Below are 21,886 nucleotides of genomic sequence, written 5' to 3'. Positions count from 1 at the left end.
CTGTAAAGGAATCAATACGACGATCCAGCAAAATCCTCGTGCACCCTAAGAACACGGAGTGACCCAAGGACAACCGCCTTCTGCATTTTTCCCGCAAGTGTTTTAGCATATTGTTGACACGCAGGGGTGCTTTTTAGGTCATTAAAAGAGTGAAAGCTTGGCACCTCCAAGAGCGCCAATGATAAGGACGATTAGTTTAACAGAATATTCCGGGTACAATCGTTGCAACCCCCTTATAAGGTCTCGATACCTCTCTTTCTTTTCATTCTCCTTGGTTATGATGTTTTTGTCAGCTGGTGCCGAAAATTCGATAACGAACATGGTTCGCTTCTCGAAGCCAAGAAGAACCATGTCAGACCTCGAGTGAGCAACAGAAACAATTGTCGAGAATATAAAGTTCCAGTATATGCGGCACTTCCCATTCTCGAAAATTGACTCAATTTCCCTAGGAGCATTTAGAGGAGCGATATTAAGGTGAATGCCGTAGGAGTGACAGAGGTGGTAATAAAGCACTCTTACTGCCGCATTGTGCCTTTGAATGTAGGTCGTTCCCGCGTGACTTGGACAACTAGATAGTATGTGAGCTAAATGCTCGGGGTGTGCATGGCACGCCCTGCAGCTATCATCAGGAATGTCTTGGCTCAAAATGTGGCGACGGAATGTTAAGGTGGAAATGACACCGTCTTGGCATGCAAAAATGAAACCCTCCGTACCAGACTTCAATCCGGGCGATTTAAGGAAAGCAAACGTTAACTCACAAGACATTGACTGATCCTTCACATTTCTGTAGAAGATACCGTGCTTCCTCTTATCGAGGAGCTGTTCACGAAAGTTTTTCTCTTGTGCTTTCTTAATTCGGAATTTCAGGAGTGAGTACTCGAGATAGATAAGATTTTATGCATGTTGCTCACCCCTAATACTGAAGTCAAGTACGAGTGTTTCAGCAGCCTCCTCCGCTGCTTTGTACAGAAATGCTCTTTTTCCCACTTCTTCGTGATTCCTGACCATTTTAAGAAGAGGGTCTCTTCCATTTGCAACTCTATGTGCTGTACCCAGAATAATCCTGTTGTTAAGACATTCAAGACTCAATATTCCGCGACCACCTTGACGGCGTGAGATGCACAGTCGCGGAACGGAAGACTTAAGATGCATGCTTTTGTTCATGTGCATAACCTTGCTTGTCCCGATATCAAGGGATCTGAGCTCGTTCTTCGTCCATGGAACTACTCCAAATGAATGGAGTAGTACCGGGACGGCAAGCATGTTCGTTGCAGATACTTTGTTCCTCGCCGACAGTTTGGAAGACCAAATCTGCCGGATGAGACGTTTGCATCTGCTTCGGAGAGTATCCTTTATAGATGCCATATCCTGAATGCGGCTCTGTGGCACGCCCAGGTATGTATAAGTCACTCCCAATTACATTTTTTAATTTTCGAATAAGTTTTCTATTATTAAATAATCTTTTTGCTCTGTTTCATCGATAATTGTTTTTAATTTAAAATCAATTTCCTTTTTATCGCATTCCAATGGACTTTTAAATTTTGTTTCTAATTCCCAATCTTTATTTTCCATACATAAATTTGTATTTATTTTGTTCTTATCCTTATTTGTTTTCTGCTCTCCCTCTCCTCTATTTTGACTAGCCCGCTTATCTAATCTACCGACGCCCATGCTGGCTCGTGCCACATGGGGGAAAAGACTTTGCACTGTAGCAAATCTGTCCCCTAAGGGTTTACATTTTTCTTGCATCTTCTTCTTTATTCCTTTAGACCCCCCCCCCCGACACATTTACTTGGTGGTGGAAGGGGGACCTATAGTTTAAAGTGGGTTCCGAACCACCAAGAGCAACAGCTTTAAGTTCTTAGAGAAAACCTTTTTCTCTAGAGGTACCGGTCCCACGACTCTCCGGAGAAGAAGAACTCCCTTGTTAGGCTAGTGTTCACCGCATGGGCCGCCGAGTTTGTGTCTCTATGTCGAGCAATTCTGACGGTCTTTGGTTTCATTGATTACTATCAGTCTCTGAAAACCACCGTTTGCGTTTCCGTGATCTATACTGTACCTGCAATCACGCCGAAAATGGCTTATTTTACCGCATTTATAGAATGTAATGGGTTCTCGGGATCCATAATTAATATTTCGGTTTCGTAAATTTGGATCAACAAAATCCTGTGCACTTGGATTTATTTCACCTTTTTATTATGCCTACTTTTTCATAATTTAAATGTTTCGTATTTTTATTTTGTACATCATTTTCTTTTTTGCCTTCAGACTTTATATTATTCTCTTCCACGTTATATGAAAGCGTTTGAATTTGCGGAGACTTATTTCTTTATTGTCTTGTGTGTTTCCTAACAGCTGACTCATTTCATTTAATAATTGGTCAGCTAGGTTTTGATTTCTGAAACTGCTATTATCATTATAATTATTATTAAAACATTGATTTATTTGTAACCCAGGGCTATTTTGATTTTGCCTAGGTCTGAATTGTTATTTGTATTATCCTCTTTATCTACAATGTTTCGTTGTTGAACTTTTATTTTAGATTTTGCCAATCCTGTTTCCCATTCTCGTCCGAAAATTTATAATTACAAAAAATTTGAAAAAGCTTTTCTCGCAATATAAACTTTATATTCAATTCTTAAAATTGCATAAGTCTTTCTTAATTGCCAATTTAAGCTTGGTCGTCGCATTAATTTTTCAAATAGGTGTTTAATTTCTGCCACGAACGCGTGAATATTTTGATTTCTTCTGGGTACAAAATTTTATTATTTTTTTAATGATGTCCGAGTGCTTTTCATTTAAATACGCGTCTTTAGGAGCCTTCCTTATATACTCAAACTTTTATAATTTAATTATAATTTTTTAAAATTTTTATTACATTCTCATCATAATGAGAAGGTATTGTTTTAATGTAAAATTTCACTTTGTCGGTTTTCATCAAATCTCCACGTTTTGAGAACCAAAATAATAAAAAATCGAAAAATTCCATTTTTTGGTCAAACTATGCAAAATACGAAAAAATGAATAAGCTAAAATTGCGCACCCTGGAAAGATCTACAAATTTGTTGTGAATCACTTTACGATAGGACGCGTAGATTTAGTTTTTAGTTTTAAAAAACAACATTAAAAATAAAAAATAAAAATTTGTTGGACTAGCGATACAAGCTACGAAAAAAAATGAGACAAAACTTTTTTATCTAAAAAAGAGCTATCATTTTGGATAGGACACGTAGTTTTTGCTTTAGAGGTAAAAAATAACATTCAAAATAAAATTATTAAATTTTTTTCAAAAAAACGACACAAGGTACAAACTAAAATTAACAGACAAAAAATGTTCGCCTGAAAAGATCTATAAATTTATTATTAATAGTTTTTAGATAGGACGAGTAGATTTTCTTTCAATTGTAAAAAATAAGATTAAAGATTAAAAAACGAAAATTTTGGAAAAAGGTCAGAAAAAACGGAAGAGAACATAGGATCCCATATAGGACTCTATATATATTCCTGTATTAGAACCTATACAAATGCGCAGTAGTTTTGATTTAATCGTAAAAAACAAGATTAAAAATAAAAAAATTATAAAAACAAGGAAAAAATAATTATTATGATTTAATTTTTATGCATATTATGAATAGTACTGATATAAATTAATTGAAATGATACATGTTTCAGCGCAGCTTATAATGCAATTTAAAGCAAAATACGAAACAAATATTAAAATAATCATAATACATACAATTTGTGCTTTATTTTGCAATATTTGAATAACCAATCCCAGGCAGAGTTACGTAAAAAATTATTATATTTGATATAAAAGTGTTGTGTGTAATGTAGAAAAGTTGACATTTTGGACAAAATCGGTTGCGAAGCACGAGATACGTAATGAGAATGTGTTCGTTAAAGCCGAAAGAGCTTTAACAAAAGAGAGTTCACAAACACAAAATTAAAGTTGTCGGTTCGTTGACCTTTGATTTTAAAATGTCTGTGCACGAATGCGAGAGAAATGCAAAGACCGAGCGCGGAGTGCGATAGCCATCAGTCGCGTGCCGTAGGTGCGCTCATGCTCTCGAGCTAAGCTATTTTAACAAAAGAGAATTCACAATCACAAAATCACACTGGTGGATGTTTTGAGCCTTAATTTTAAATGGTTTGCGCAAGAATATGCGAAAATATAAAGAACGAGCGCGAAACGCGAGATAAATACATCATTGAGCGCGAAACGCGAGAACCATGAGTCGCGCGCCCTAGGCGGTGACTGATGATCCGCAAAGCGGGCAGATTTTTTTGGTTTTAATTATAATTTTTTTTCACGGCTTTTTCTTTAAAATTCAAATAATTTTCAAGCTCACGTTTCCAAGCTAATCTGAATTTTTTCAGCCAATTAATCGTTCCTTTTGGACTTCTTGCTTTTGAATACTAATAATATCTATATTTTCATAAAATATGTCCACGTGGACAAAGTACGGCGGGAGGGGGGTGTTCGTCAAAATTTCACGGCTGTCCACGGGGGTAGGGGGGGGGGGTCAAAAAGTGGTGAACAATTCTCCACGTGGTCTGTTTGGAATTGAGGCAAATTTGATTTTCTCGTAATTGATTGCCCTTGCACCGGTTTTGGTAATTTCCATATTTTTTTAAATTTATTAATTTGATTTAATAAATTTTGCGTTTATTTAAAATTCTAACCATTTTATCACTTAAATTTTTTATTTCTTCTGAAAGTTCTTGTATTTTTATATTATCGCTTTAATTTTCTTCCAAAATTAATTAACTCTTCTCCCCCATTTCACTGTGGTGTATATGGCTTTGTTATATGTATTAATAGAAACCTGTTGAAAAAATCCTTGTGGATATTCTTGTTTTATTCTCGTCTGAAAATAGCACGAGGATTCTTTCAATAAAGAAATACAATAGGGAAATGCATGTTTTATTTTGTTATCATTTTTTAAATTATGAACTTTCATATAAAAGTTTTTCAGGACACTAAATCGACAATTTTAGTGATCAGTTTGGTCGTTGTAATGTTAAAAAAAAAACAAGATTACCATATAATAAAAAGGAGGTATTTCGCGTTTCAATCGTGTGCAAAACTACGAATTTTGCCAACGTTTTATAAACATTGCAGTTTACTTCCATAGGGCTAAACTGATAATGAGGTTTCAGGTTATGTTTATCCTATACATCGTGTCCCACCACCTTTGGGGACAACGGGTAATGGCAATATGGATAAAAAGGAAGCAAAGTTAAAAAGAGGAGGAAAAGGGGATTGGTCAATGGAAGGGAAAGAACAGTTTAGAGAATCGGTCAAAAATATGGAAATGAAGTGACGAAATTAAATTAATGGGCATGGATAACCGAACGTGCCATACTACGTGACGCGTTTTTCTTTAGTTTATACCGTTTTATCCCTTTTCGCTCCAAGGAAATTTTATTCTTGTCTTTATTTCAATAAATGAAAAACGCGTGACGTAGTATGTGCACGTTCCCTAATGTGTAATAGGGTATGGACATGAGAGGGGTGGCCAGAGTTATGAAAAGAGTATCTGAAATTTTCGGAGACAAAAAGCAGGGTGAAGGTAGGAATGTAAGTAGGAGATAGTCTCTGGTTAGTGAGAGGCGTCAGGCAAGATTTTTCTCTAAGCTCACTTTTATATAATATATTGATCACCGGCCTAAAAGAAGGAGTGCAGAGAAAGGGACGGGGAGGGTTTTGGATGGCAGCGGAAAAGATATATACGCTGGCATACACGGACGATATAGTGTTCATGGCAGATGATGAAGAAGAGATGAAGAACCTAATTACTGGATTAGCGAAATACTTAGAAACGAAAAAAATTAAATTTAAATCTAGAAAAAACAAAGATAATGAGGTTTAGAAAAGAGGGGGGAAGAAAGAAAGAATTGACTGGAAGGTGAATGGAAGTAAAGCTAGAAGAAGTAAAGAAATTTAAATATTTGGGATATACCTTGCAAACGAATGGAGATAATAGAGCTCATATAAAAAAGGGTAAAAAAGCAGCAGGGATAATGAAGCAGGTATGGGGAATAGGGAAAAGAAGGTTCAAGAAGGATTGGACAATGAAAATGTTTGTTATTTGATACGCTGGTATGGCCAGCATTATCTTATGGAGCCGAGATATGGGGATGGAAGGAACGGAAAGAGATTGAGAGTTTACAAGAAAGGTATATAAGGTGGACGCTAGGGGTAGACTGGAGGACACCGGGATATGTGGTGAGAGAAGAAGCGCAAAGGAATAAATGAAGTTCTAGAGCGGCTAAGAGGGCATGGCAATTTTAGACGAAGGAAAGGGAGGGGAGTTAGCGAAAAAGTGTTTGAAGGAGGTAGATGAAAGGAGAGGGAGAGCAGTAAAACTTGCAAGATGGGAAGTGGAAAGGAGGGAGTATTTTAGTAAAAGAGATGTAGAAGAGGGGAATTCAAGAATTGCAGCCAAGGACAGAGAAAGACAATTAACAGAAAGATGGGAAATGATTGAGGAATGAAAACATAATAAATGATATAAGATGATAAAAAAAGAAGGTGTACCAAACTATTTAGAGAAGGTGTGGGATGTGAGAAGATGGACCAGAATAGCAAGATTTAGATTGAGAAACGAGGTAAGGGAGGGGATGTATTGGGAGCAGAAAGAGAACAGAAAGTACAGAATATGTAAATAGGAGGAGGAAACATAGGAGTATGTATGGGAAGGATGTAGGAGATGAATGAATGATCAGGGAAGTTGGCAAGAGTATGTGGTAAAGATGCTAGAAGAGGATGGATTAAGGGAAGAGTGGATGAAGGTGTTGAAGGGGCCTAGATGGTCGAAGGAGAAAGAATGAAAGTAAAAAAATGGAAAAATGGGAATGAGATAGAAGACAAGTAAAGTGAAGGAAAAAGGAAACGGAATTCGCCTAGATTAGAAGCGTAAAAATCTGTCGCTTCGATCGCTCGCTCATGCTTCCGACCGTAAAATTGCGCTAGATTAATGTAGAACTAAGGGGATATAAGAATTGATGTAAATAGTTCTAAATATTGTAAATATTGAAAATAGTAAGAATAAAATAATATAAAGTTTGTAGATGGCCATGTAAGGGACGAAGGTCATGTAAACCCTTAGGGAACACATTATGAATAAAGAAAAACCAAGTTCTGTGTATGTGTGAAACCGCGCGTAGTGTGAATGCCACATTCGCTGAGACGCCCTCACCCTCCCTGGCTCGAATCGGCTGCCTCCTATGTTGTTGACACAAGATTTAAACTGCTAGCGGCACTTATACTACGCGCGGCGTCACACCTACAGAGAATTGTTGCTTTATAGTTTTTAAACAAGTAATGACACATCATTCTTGTATTTGCATTTTTCTCTTATTTTTTGTTATATATCCACCATTACCCGTGGTCCTACAGGTGGTGGGCCACTCTATATAGGATTAAAATAATCTGAAACCTCATTATCAGTTTAGCCCTATGGAAGTAAACTGCAATGTTTACGAAACGTCGGCAAAATTCATAGTTTTGCACACGATTGAAACCCGAGATACCTCCTTTTTATTAGAAACTCGCATCACCCCTAGGCGCGTTACGTAATATTTAAACGATCTGTGATCACTAAATTTGTCGCGTTAGCGGCCTCAAATTCTTTTATACGAAATTTCATAATTGTCAAAACCGTGCTCAATTAGAACATGCTTTCTGTTCATAAAATTAATGATAACAAATAAAAAATCATACTGTTATGTTGTTGATTCAACATATTCAAAATTTATTGCTATCCAAAAATTCATTGCTTCGAAAGTATTTGACTACCCACCCCAAATTTTAATCAGATCAAGAAAAACGTGTAGTCCACTCCTTCAAATAAAAAAATTTAAAGACAGGTTCAATTTAAAAAAAATCTGTCTCTTTATATATATTTGATTTATATCGTTAAATAAATAATTAAAGTGGATTTTAGTATACTTCATTCGAAAGGTGAGGAAAAGGCCCACATTTTATCTTTTGTATGAATTTTCATGTCTTTGTTTAATATTGCAATTGAAAAAGGTACTTTTTTATGAACATGCGCTTTTTTTAATTGTCTCGAAAAATTTGCGTGTCACATTGAAATAAAAAAAATATGTATCGAATATTTTTTAGTGTTGAACAAGAAAAAAACATATTTTACGTGAAAAAAAATTGGGTGGCAAATATTGTGTGGAATATCCCTTATATTTTGTTGGTAAAGCAAAAATAAATATCGGTGCTATTAAAAAAAAAACGGTAGAGACCATTTAATTTGTTCGGTTTTTGTACAAGCATATTTTAAACATTTCGAAGGGGCCCTAATGCATTCTAGTACAGGGTCATGCGGTTTAAGAGTTATTTTGATAGTTTTAAAGTTTGACGCTTTAGACGGAACGTTGTATATACATATCACTACATCATCGATTTACATCCATTCAGCTTCATAGAAAAATGTATAGGCCTTCTCAGAATCACTGAATTTCGGTGAAAATAAACCTCAATCCAAATACAACAAATATCTTAAATAATATTTTTGATGTGCCTCAAAACTTAACAAATTATACTAAATCCCAAGACAAATTTTAAATGAGCGTGTAAATCATTTTTCTGTTTAATTCCTTTTGGATAATAAAACATGTTGTACTATATCATTTTCTTGAAAACTGCTTCTATACTGCAGAAGTTATTTGATTTTTAATAGGATTCTTTACTTAGTTTGTGACGTCGATATATTCCAACTTTCTTATGAGCAAGTCATGTTCACGTTAAGAAAGTAGTATAGTTTCTCATGACTATACTATAGCATAGCATCCGTCAACATGATATTGCACGTCGCGAACGTCCGCAAAACAGAGAGAGGACCCATCCGGTTGGTACAAAGTGGGGAGAGCCAAACAATCGCGGTATAGCGCGCTCTTCCAGCACGAAGAAGTCAGTGTACACACAGACGGGTCTGAAACACAAGCGTGCACACTCCCACTACCACTGTGTGCTCGGGAGCGATCGGCAAGTTTCGTGTCCAAGTTTCGTCCCGCGATCGTTTTGAATTGCATGCAAGTGAAATTGTTTCATCATTTTGATTTTTATGCCATTCGAATTAGATTTTGGTCGTTTTATGCGCATAGAATGCAAACGTATACAATTTATGAAAATAAAATTGCCTGCAGTGAATGTCAGTTGTACTGCACCGATTGTGAGGCTTGCAAAAAGTATTCTTGTGACTGCATAGATAGTGCAATTCGCTGAAACATGTGCAAACACATTCATATATTGGTCACATGCAGGAAAGGGACAGAAGAAAAAAGTTCTGAAAAACAGCAATGTAATGGTGAGAATTTATATATTTATTCCAACTATATATAGAGATATAACTTGCTAAATTCTATCTAATAATACACATTTTCTTATCAGCAGATGACCAGCATTTTTATTATGATTTTTTTGTTTTTATTTTTATTATTTACTGTACGAACACGCGAAGGAAGGAAGCCGATGTCAGAAAAGAATTAATGGATAGAAAAGTACGGAGAGTATACGAAATTTATTGTTCTTTCGTTTACATTAGGTTTTCTGGAGCATTCGGCTTTTTTTATTAATTATTAATATTTATTTTATTATTCTATTCTATTTATTGTTGTTTCTAATTTTTTTTGCTGAGTTTTATCCATTAGCTGACTTTGTGCCTTGGAGTTTATGTTTTCTATTCTATTCTATCTTATTTTTTTTATTATTAACTCTTATTTTATTATTCTATATTCTTTATTTTTTATTTATTTTGGTTTCTCATTGAAATATGTTGTTAATGTGTTTCCATTAGGTTATTTTGGGCGTTGCCGTTTCCATTTATTATTTTATTAAATTTTTATATCTTTATTTCTTCTAGTTTCTCATCGAAATGTGTTGCTAAGTTTTCTCCATTATCTGACTTTGTGCCTTAGAGTTTCTTTTTTCTATTCTATTTTATTTATTTTGGTTTCATATTGAAATTGTTTGTTGATGTGTTTTCAGTAGCTTACTTTGTGTCTTGGAGTTGTTAATAATATAATAATACATGTTTCTATTTAGGAGACGACCCAAAAGAACAAACTGATAGAAAAAATTTCAGCCGTGGAGAAACTTTTGAATCCCATTGCACCGACAATCAGGGCCCTTCGACAAATCCCCTTTTCCTACACTTTTTACATTTATTCCCCTTTTATTCATATTTCTATTGCTTTTTTGTCCCTCTAATGTCACTATTGAGGGAAATTGATCCGAATCAATATAATCACCTACCTCTAGTTTCTTAACCTTCTCTGTTACCTCATTATTCACTATTACATAATCAATTACCGTTCCCCTTTTACCTCCTGAGCGTGTATGTTCTCCTTTCTCCTCTCCTTCTATATTTCCGTTTAAGATATACAATCCCAACTCCTCCAAGCTCTTCAGCACCTTTTTTCCCTCCCCATTGAGTACCTTATCTTTGGTTTTTCTTCTTCTCTCTTCTCCCCCTTCCCTTCCTCCTCTGTCTCTTGTTCTCGCATTGAAATCCCCAACTATTATCAGTCTAATTTCTTCTTTATTTTCTTCAATCATTTCTTTCATCTTCTCTGTTTTCTCCTGCATATCACCGTTCATATAAACCCCCACTACCTTCCACTTCTTTCCTGCCACCATTACCTCTTCTACTATTAATCCTTCTTTTTGTTCTTTCCTGTCTTTCTTATCTTTCTCTGTTATAAATTCATTCCTTACTCCCATCACCATTCCTCCCATTGCTCTGCCCTTTTTATTCTTCCTCTTTGCATTTTGCACTTGCCATTTGTAACCTCTTGGTAATCTTCCCCTCACTCTTTCCCATCCCTTTTCTTCTAGCCACGTCTCCATCATTATGACTACATCCCATTGTATCAAATTTCTCATAAACTCCCTATCCTTTCTTTCCAATCCTGCTATATTCCAATAACAAATCTTTCATTCTTCCCTACTTTCGTTTCTCATCTTTTTTTCCTTATTATTTCTCATTTTCCTATCTCCCGCTCCTTCCTCTCCTACTTTCCCTGCACCTCATTTCTTACTATCTGTTCCCTTTCTTCATCCCCATCCCACCATACCCCGTCTATACAGAATACAGATATACAGAATACAGATGTATTCTTCCATACATAATCCATGTTCTTTTCCCTTTTTTCTTTCCTCTTCCGCTATTTTCCTTAATGTATACTGCATCTTCCTTTCTACCCACGTCAAATCATCCTCTACTCTCTCTGGGCTTTCATATAATAACCTTTTCTTCGTCATCAACTCCATCTTATGGTCCCATTTCTTTAGTTTCACCAGTACCATTATCTCTCCTCTTCGCTCTTCCCTTCCTACATTTCACATTTCCTTTATCTCTACCTTAGCATCAACCCTTTTTAGTACTTCGTCCACCCCTTCCTTTAGCTCCTTCCCCTCTAATCTTATACCCTTTATCACTATATTTAATTTTCTTTCTTCCCTCTCTTTCCTTTCTGTTCTTTTTTCTATTTTTCTCAGCCTTTCCATCTCCTTTTTATTATTATAAAAATTTATTATTATTATATATAATTATTATTATCTTCTTCCTGCTTCTGTAGTTTTTGTTCCAAAGACCGCATCTTATTTTCTAACTTTTCCCTGATTTCTTCCCAATTTTTTATGTCTTTCTTAAGTTCCGCCATTTCCCGCCTAATTTCCTTCTTTAATTCCTCTCCACTTTTCTCCTGCTTTTCTTCATAAACCCCCATTTCCTCTATTTCCTTTAGCGAATTTCCTTTAGTGTTTCCTCTTTCATCGGAATCTCCGGTTTCTTCATCTTCAGCTTTCAAATCTCCGCTTTCGTCAGCCCCCTTACTATTATCACTCTTCCCTACCAAATTCTGCTTTTCCGACGGCGATTTAAACATTTTTTTATATTTCACGCTCGCACCGATATCTTTCTTCTCTTCACTGCTTTCCCTCTCCCCTCTCTTCCTTTTGATAAAAGCCTCAATTGAACCTACGCTTTTTGCTCCTAATCTCTCCTTCTCTATAGTTTTCTTACACTTCTCCCTTGCCTTCCTTTCCTTGATCTCCTCTTTCGGCGTACTGAACACTTCCTGCTCTAAATCTGTTTCTTCCGCGGAGATACTAGCTCCACTAGCCATAAATCAAACTCAAACTCTCCCGCCTTCTATGCTTCCCGGCCTCTATCTACCGTGGCTGTCTGATACCTGTCTCGCCTTTCTTTGTCGTTACCCAACCCTGCTACTACCAACCCGATCAATAAAGTCCTCCCACCCTGCCACAAATCTCCAAAAAACCTAACCTTAACTTCCATACAAACCTGTCTCAATCCTTCAAAATATCTACCTCCCCTTTTCAATATCACAATCCCTCATTAATCTGTCGCATCCACACCCTTCTACACACTTCCACAATTCACTCACTTCAGATTTCACCACAATATCAGAAAAACTCAGCATCAACAATTCCCACTACTTTACACTTTCATGCCAGAAACGGAAGTTCTAGAATTTCTATTCAACATTATTAAAAATTTTATATTTTATTTTCGAAATAAATAATATCCTGTTGTAGATATGTTATAGGAGTAAGCGTTCATAAATAAGTAAAAAATTAATTGATTGCAAAAATTAATTTAGATTGATATTAATGATTATTCCACATTTTCTACCTTAAAATTATAAGACACTTCAAAAATTTAAAAACTCTTCTTTCGTTTACATTGAAATTTTAAATATAAATTACAATTAAACATTTCTATGCACATCTTTTCTCAACAGTATAGCAAAGCTAGTCGAAACGTAATAATTTCTACTTATTTCTTTTGATAAACTGGATATTATTTGAAATTTATGTTTTTTAAACAGTTTATTAATTGCATATACTATCCCTTTCACAATCAATTTTTTAAGTTATGTCTGCAAAAATATCTAAAATATCAACTTCAAATGACCAAGTAAATCAATGATAAAATAAATAATAAATAATATAATAATAAAAACAATACCAGATAATAATAATAATATTAAATAAATACTAAACTATCAAAAATATAACCTCAAATACTTAAATAATTTTAAAAAATCATTCGAAGAATGTTAATAATATATTTATAATTACCTAAAAGCAGCCCCATGCCACTCTTCTGGAGGCCTGTGGAAAATTTTTGTCATGAGAGTTGACGGTCGCCGTGTGGCGGTGCCAGATATGCAGTTGGCCTTGAATTCAAATAATGCAAGGCGAAAGTGTGAAAAACAAAAAGTTTGTGAAATGAAATTAATTTTCTGAAATTTCTGGGTAAAAGAAAATAATCATTAAGATCTTTTTAGTCTTTTGAATTACAAGTAGTTTGCGAAAATCCTAAAATTCACTGATCTTAGACGTAAATCCCAATACATTCCTACTGATTACAAAAAATTATTATTCATTCGCAATTAAATCAGAGATAATTATTTGTGTAATTTTTGAATTTCCGAAAAGAAAATAGTCTAAATTTTTAAATATTTTTATTTATATTATATAATATTTATTTAAATTCATTTCGGATTTTCAAATATTTAAATAAAATAATTATTTATTTAAATGCATTTCTTTAAAAGGGGATAAGTAAAATTAATAAAATAATACATCATTTATAGAATGAAACATTTTTTCATACATATATAAAAGTTTTTGGTCAAAATTTGAAGTATTAGGCATACATATTCTTTCACCGCAATAACAAATTAATAGCATTTATTCAATAGGAAATAATCAATTTTATATATAACTTTATATAAATTTCTTGTGTCTCTTAGTATTTGTTACAAGTTTTTTCTTAATTGTTTGAAACTTTGAAATATTTATTAAGCATCATATAATTCTTTTTGTGATTTTGTAACTCTGATTTAATTTTCTTTTAAAATTCCTTTTTCAAAATGATGAAGTAATTTGAAATTTAACCATGAATCTTAAGACAACTTTATTGTTCTCTCAAAACCTTTAAAAGTTTTGAAAACGCTTCTAATTTTTTGTTCGAAATCTTCACAAGTGTATATTTCATTTCAAATTTTTCTGATTCTTTTTAAGATTGCAATTATTTTCTATTATTTTCGAAACTACCGAAACTTCTACAATAAAAAACAAATGTAATCCGAAAAAATTGTTTTAAAACCGTTAAGAGATTCTTTTTCGACATATTTGGCTATTTTCTGTACATAATTTTATTATTCAGGAATTTTCTAAATTTGGTAATATTATAAACTGCTTTGAATTATCTTATTCAGGAAAATCATTTCAATCATTGTTATCTTAAATCCAAACAATAATTTTGGAACCTTTAACATTAAAAATTATTTTTTAAATAAAAATATTTGATTATTTAATTTTTAATAAATAATATTGATAAAAAAGATGTTTTGAATTGTTTTAAGAAGATTCCCGAATTTAAACAATTATTTTTTATAATTATTACTCAAATGTTTAAACTAAAATAATAAAATATTTTTATAACCAAAATGTATTTTTAATGAGTAAATTAAAGTTTCCAAAATGACCTTTTGAATTTTGAATAACAACAATTGCAAATTTGTTCAATCACTGTTATTTTAAATCCGAATAATAGTTTTGGGAACTATAAACATTAAAAACAATTCTTATTTAAAAAGCATACATAAATAGAAAACGAAAACCATTTGTTTCTCGCAGCTTTGCGTACAAATTCATAAAGTTTCATTTTCGCCATTCTTTAAATTATTATATTTGGAGGAAAAATGTTGTTTCTTATTTTATTTCCATTTGTGATTATTCAAAAATTATAAATAACATATAAAGCAAAATCCAAATACCCTGATAGGCGATAATGCATAATTGTAAAATGGATAAAATAGCAAGTTGCAAATGATTTTGAAAACTGAGTTCGTATATTGCGATTTCTTTTTTGGAAAAAAACTCTTTAGTTCATGTTTAATTTAAAAACAAGTATAATGATCATTTTCTGTCCCCTCACAGTCGATATTAACAATAAAATTAAAAGTTAAAAGTTTCTCGCTTGATATCTTCTGGGTTGAAGTGTAACGAACAAACTGCATCATCAGGTTTTAGTTTGATATCATCCCTTAAAATGGCTATTTGCCATTCTTTAAGAATATTGGGATCATTTGGCGCTTTAAAAAATTGATTTTTTTTAGCTTTGTCTTGCTCGCGATTACTTTTATAGGCCGATTTAAAAAAAAAACGCACTTCATCATTTTTTAATCAAAATAGCAACACTGCGGATATTTCGGATCATTTGTAAATATTTGCAGATTCTTACATCTAAAAGCAGTTTTTTCACTTTTCTTTCGCTCAAAAGATGTAAACTGTCACATAGATCCCTGAAAACACTTAGACATTATTTGAAACTGTCAGAAAATTACTTTTAATGCGTTGTCAAATTCAATTTTATTCTTTTGCCACGGTTTTGTAACGATCATAGGCAAACTGCATAGCTGGCGCCACCACTTGACCACCGTGAACACATTGTAGATTTTCAACTCAGAGTCCCAGGGGGCTGCCAAAAGTATAATGCACAACATTATTATTATAGTATAAGTGAAAATCAGTCATTTTCCTTGAGTATTTAACCAAAAGTGAGCCCAATAAATTTTGCGAATCAAACTGCACACTGGCTCGTATGACGTGGTAATAACAAAAGAACGAAAAAAAGCTCTAACGATAAAATCACACAAGTGTGGAATATTAAACGAGCGAATTAAAAATGTATATAAAGTGGAGAAATTTTCGTTAGGAAATAGACATTTCTGCGCAGCCGGTAATTTTACCAGTCTGGAGAATTTTACTGCATACAGCGTGAGTCTTTTTTTCATACACTCTGAAGGTAGTGATTTTCAACATGACGTATGAAGTTGAAGTGCAATTTTAAAACGTATTTATCACAGTGTAGAACACATATTATCTGGATGTTCCACCCTCGCGGGAATAGCTTATCTCTATATACATAGTGTGGCCCGAAGAGTGTTTTAATACAATCGTTATCACTTTTACTGCGTTAGCCGCGATCTTGCCCTGCCGAATACTCTGAGGGTGGTAGCTTGGATGGTCCAAAACCAGAAGTGCCCAATCTTCTGGAACTTCGATTTTCGGACAGTAGTCCCCATTACACATTCAAGGCCTGACATTATTTTTCAAGACTTCGGCAAACGATGTATATTCGTGATTGATTTCTGGACTGCGGCAGAAAAACATCACTGCCAAGTAGATGGAAGATGAGAAGAGGTATCAAGACCTTGACGGGAGCTGCAACGACTGTACCTAAAATATTCGCTTTAAACTAGTTGTTATCGTGATCGATGCTCTCGGAGGTGCGAAACTGTCACAAGCCATATGCACGTACCAAAAACATGCTAAGATTTTCGCAAGATGGCTGCAGAAAGCTTTCATCCTTAAGTTGCTTCGTGTTCCCAAGACACGTAAAAGTTTTTGCCGGCCTGTCGGTGCAATTTCGTCGTGCCTTGTGGCCAACCATTGTACGTTCGTTTTTTTTTTAAATTATATATTTGGTTAATAATTGTACTGATTTGTGGAAAAGTTTTTGACTTTTACATTTAACAATTCGATAGAAGATTACAGTATATGGTTCAAAATTTCTGTTATAATTTAAAATTCAACTATTTTGTTGAAAATTAAACTATTTTGTCGAAAATGTGATGAATTTTCGGTTAAAAATTAAGTTTCTGAATTTAAAATTCACCGGTTTTATTTTTGGTTGAAAATCTATCTCTTTTAGGTAACAATTTAATTATTTTATGGATTTTAAATGAGCCCACGGTCAATGACACATGCGATGTAAGAGAAAGAAGCATTGCGTTGACGAATATGCCGACTTTACTTCCAGTCAGCAATGCTGGAGGGGAATTCGTTCCCAACAAGCCCTATTGAGGGAGAAGATATCGCAATTAATCGTCGGCGATTGAACGATCGTCCCCCGGTTCGCCTTGGTACCTGATTGGTTTCTTTAGCATGTTTTCACGCATCCATGATTTTGCTCATCATAGTCTTAAATTATTTTTGGTACTGCTTCTTAGATCTTTTTTAATCTTGTTGTACGTGACCTTATCGTATAAAAGACATTTATTAATGTAATTAGTCCTGTCCACAATCAAATTCGTGTTACCTTTGTCAGCTCTCTTTACAATGATATCGTGATTTTCTTTCATAAATCTATTAGTATTTTTGTCAAGAATCGCAATATCTGAATTGAAACGCTCAGAGCAAAAGCGAACTAAACAAAAAAGTTGCGGAAAAGAGAAGTAAAAACACGCGAGAGCAAAAACGACCTAAGAATTAGCCGAGAGGTAAAACGTCACAAGAATGAAGGGAAAAGATTCCCCCCACTTTGCTGCTGCGAAGACCAGCCTCGTGTAAACCCGAAAATGCGCGAACATGAACCGAGCTCGCCCGACTTCACGAATGACGATCTAATAAGCTGCTCCCAGAGCTTCCAGATCGAGCCTAAGATTGATCCCCACCATAGCTCTTTTATTTATATCTCGATCCCCATTTGAAAGAAATTAAAGAAACTGGCGATTCTGATGTTTCTCGTGATTCTTAATTTCATGCATGAGTGGATTTTGAGGTTATATTTTTCAGGTGTATATCATACGGATATTATTACTAGTATATATATTATTAATGTTAATATAATTATTAAATTTTATATTCATATTAATGACTAGTTGACTTGCTTTTAATAGAAATAGTTTAAATTTCAACTAAAACAATTAGTTTTATGCAAAAAATGTAAATTTGGAATGAAATACATAAATTTAAAAAAAAAATTTTAATTTTGTTTCAACAAAATAGCTAAATTTTTTAACAAAAAGTTAAATTTTCATCCAAAAATCTAAATTATAAACTAAAAAAGGCATTTTTAATAAAATATATGAACTTCGCACACAAGAAATTTATTTTCCACCAAGACTAATTTTCTAAACAAAAAATGAATGTTTAATCCTTGTTAAATTTTCGACATACAAGATTAATTTTCTTTTAGTTAAAAATTTTTTTTTAAGAATAACAAAAAGAATTTTGTACAAAATAGTTAAAAATCCTCAAATATTTAAAAATCCTTTAAAATCTCTTGAAATTTTGTGAAGCTTCAGATTGAAATTTGAAAAAGAGAAAAGTTTGAAAACGTTAAATGTTGAAATGTTTGTAGATTAGAGTTTTGAAAATGGGATCAATAAAAATTAAAAGCTTTCGAAATTTAATATTCAAAAATTTGCAACTAGTCAATAGCAATAATTTGGCAATCTCTAAGTGAAATTATTTCAAAATTAAATTTAGAAAACAGAAAAATTTCAAAATGTTAAAATTTTTAATGTTTGTAGATTAGTTAAACTATTAAATGAAAGTGTTGATAGAAATTACTCGAGTTAAAGTTTAACTATTTCTAAAACGATTTTTGTATATAATTATAAAATTTTATATATATATGGGTCATTCCATGTCAGATTTACCACTAAAATTTAAATTCACTCAAAGTTATATTTTTCTTGATTTTAACACAAAAATAGAAGAGACGTATTTTTTCTTTTCAATATGATGTGTGAAATTCACAAGTTATAATTATTTGAACTTTCAGAATATAATGAAGATCACTTTTTTGAAATGCTCAAAAGTAACAATTATTTATTCATTAGAATCTGGATGTTTTATAATAAAGTTCATAATTGTGCATACTTTGACTGTGTAATATGCGAAAATATTAATTATTTATTTATCTGGGAAACATGCAAAAATGTTAAACAAATTGCATTAACAAGAAAAAGGTATCTCCGAAATGAAATTTTTCCCTTTGTAGTTTTGCAATATACTTCCGATAGTATCTCACGAAAATTTCAGAGTAGACCGTCAATAAGTTTTTGAGATATAACAAATAATGTAGAGCCGTGTTACTTCGAGCATGTAAAGTCGAGTTCGTTAACTTACGTAATCGTGGATATTTTCCCAAAGGCTTCCAGTCAATCAACTTTGAATGATAGTCAGCTATAGCTTTTTTTCAAATTTTGTTAAATAAATTATGTTTACCAAATTCGTTATATGCATAAACAATCTTTTTATTATTATAAAAAGAACAATAATTCGTATAAGCTGTAGTATTGTGAAGGAAAACATTTCTATACAGCACAGTAAAATCGTTAGATACGAATTTCCTTATCTATTTCGCTTTTCGTTTTAAAGCCCGCTTTGATACATTTTTTGAAAAGCTAACATATTCAAAACTAGGACAAGAAGTGTAAATTTTCACTTTTAATTGGTGATTTTGCACGGGTTCGATGTAATGTAACTTTTGTGTCCCCTTTACTGTTACGCAATTTTCAAATCGAACTTTTAAAAATTCAGCAGCTGCTTCATAATCTGATTCATTTTTGTAAATCACCGATATATTAGAAAAACACCCGTCATTCTTTGCCCATTCATACAATTCCAATGCCGAACTTATTTGATTATCTGCACTCATTTGTAGACTTGCTCTTCGTGCTTTTCTTTTCAGAGCCCCACCTGCTCCGTCACAAGGGCCTTTTCCATGTGCGGTGGCTTGAAAATGCCACTTTGCAGAACGACCGAAATCTTGCTCATCGTGATTAATAGTTGAAAAATGTTTCGAGTTTTTTAATTGCTGGAGCGCTCCGTACGAAAAATAAATGCATTCAGTCAGATTTGGATAGAAGCTCTAAAGAAACTTGTTAAATTCTTGTAAAAATACGTAAACTGCGACTGAGTCGTGTTTTTTACATCCCCAAAAAATATCTTGATAGTTGCTTACAGGATGGTTTTCTTTTTTCATCAGATTCACGATGTAACTTCCTGTGAAAGAAGGAATTATTATGCTACTATCTTTGCAATATTACTGTGAAGTATAACTAAATATTTAATTGTGTCTTAGAATTTTTGATTTTTTTAAAATGGAAGAAACCAGGCGAAAATAATGAAAAACTTAATAAACAAATTTAAAAATTGGAGTTTACTGATTTGTTTTACGATCATTGAACTGAACTCAATAATTTCGTTAAATAATATTGAATTTTATCAAATAACTTTTTCTACGCTGTTTACCTGATGCCATTAGCTTCATTTTTTTATTATACGCAAACAATATGTGTTCCGCTTGAACCACCCAAAATACAATGCTCTGGCCTGAGAGAGCAAAATTTACTCAAGCCAACTTTCATATTAGTATTTTCCTTGATGAATTTCAAGTATATTTCTTTCAAGTTTCCCAATATTAAACGTTTTTGGAAAACAACGGATTTCCCATTTATGTTCACCGATTTTGTATCTTTTTGCCCAGGCATTGGAGAACTAACGTCGTCGTATTAGTAAAACTCTCTAATTTTAGATTCTGTTTCGGCAGAAATAACTTTACCTGCAGTTAAATAAACCGATAAATTTGAATTAAAAAAATTTTCAACATGGCTTGCGTTAAATGTTTATGCAGCTAACAACTATTAAAATTAATTAATGATAAATGACTTCAAAATTCGAACTACTGCTAACCAGCTCTGTTGGGAGGTATTGAAAAAATCCCCTCTCTCAGTGTAAACTCTCGAGCTTTGCGTATGAAGTAACGCAAAGTATTCATTAATTTAGCTGTCTTACGCACAGACCATTTTGTTCCCAAAATTGTCAATATTTTAATTTTCTCTTGCTGGTTTTTATTTGGGTCATGAAACTTTGCTTTAAATTCAAAAATAAACTGAGGACTATGTTCATATTCATCCTACAATGAGTAAACATGACACAAATATTTAAATGTAAAAAACATTGATAATTAATGAAAAATTTCCAAAACATCAACTTACTTTGGATTTAGAATCGGAAAGAGAAAAAATGTCGTTATCTAAGATGTCAGGGTCAGAGTCACTTGAATTCTCAGGGTTAGAGTTGAAGTCATTTGACGTTTTTATTGTGTCTGAATAAATTAATCACATACATAAATAAATAATAACGCGATTTGGAGAAAATTTGACCAACTAATAAAGCAAGTACTCACTCGTTTCTCTAACGCACTGATTCCCGATTTTTTTCTGCATGGTGTACACAAAACATCGCTTGATCTTAAAAATTGTAATTTCTCGAAGATCAATTTTGACGGGTAGCGTAAATTGGTCCTTTGACTTTTTAAAGAGTGTGTTTTTTCATTGAAGGGATTACAACACTGGGTTTTGAATTTTACCACCGACATTTTTAACAAAAAATGCAAAATGCAAAATGAAACACTGCGTGAGTGAAACTGAACTGCCGGCTGTTAGAAATCGACGCATTCAGAAAAATGGCAAATGTGCAAAACATCGTGTTTTGTTTTGGTCGTGGTGTCAACAAGCAAGATCTTCGCCTCCGCTAGACACAATCTTAGAACAAGGTCGCATGTGTATCGGTCGAAGTAACACGGCTCTACACTATTTGTCGTATCTCAAAAACTTATTGACGTTCCACTCTGAAACTTTCGTGAGATACTCTCTGAAGTATATTACAAAACTACATAGGAAAAAATTTCATTTCGGAGATACCTTTTTCTTGTTAATGCAATTTGTTTAACATTTTTGCATGTTTCCCGGATAAATAAATAATGCATATTTCTTGCATATTACACAGTCAAAGTATGAAGAATTATGAACTTCATTACAAAACATCCAGATTCTAATGAATAAATAATTGTTGCTTTTGAGCATTTCAAAAAAGTGATTTTCATTAGATTCTGAAAGTTTAAATAATGATAACTTGTGAATTTCACATATCATATTGAAAAGAAAAAATACGTCTCTTCTATTTTTGTGTTAAAATCAAGAAAAATATAACTTTGACTGAATTTAAATTTTAGTGGTAAATCTGACATGG

At 33.2% G+C, this 21,886-nt stretch overlaps 1 protein-coding gene across 8 annotated transcripts in view; it reads left to right on the top strand.

Moving 5' to 3' along the window:
* LOC117180313 (unconventional prefoldin RPB5 interactor-like protein) overlaps positions 1–21,886 on the top strand; it is a 184,721-nt gene that overhangs the window by 88,474 nt on the left and 74,361 nt on the right. For 2 of the 8 annotated variants that reach the window (XR_004468026.1, XM_033372743.1), the window contains exons 2-3: positions 9,166–9,326; positions 9,410–9,519. The exons of 5 other annotated variants lie outside the window; for them this stretch is intronic. Coding sequence is in view for 2 of the 3 variants with exons in the window: in XM_033372743.1 (XP_033228634.1) it covers positions 9,248–9,326; positions 9,410–9,519 (189 nt within the window). In the remaining variant the exon portion in view is untranslated. The remainder of the gene's footprint in view (positions 1–9,165; positions 9,327–9,409; positions 9,520–21,886) is intronic. One more of the 8 variants, XM_033372744.1, reaches the window with a different exon arrangement.

Source organism: Belonocnema kinseyi, chromosome 9, assembly GCF_010883055.1.
Source record: "Belonocnema kinseyi isolate 2016_QV_RU_SX_M_011 chromosome 9, B_treatae_v1, whole genome shotgun sequence".
In the NCBI taxonomy this organism is placed as follows: Eukaryota; Metazoa; Arthropoda; class Insecta; order Hymenoptera; family Cynipidae; genus Belonocnema; species Belonocnema kinseyi.
Note: the sequence above shows the minus strand (reverse complement) of the source record. Positions and strands in the feature narration are given on the sequence as shown.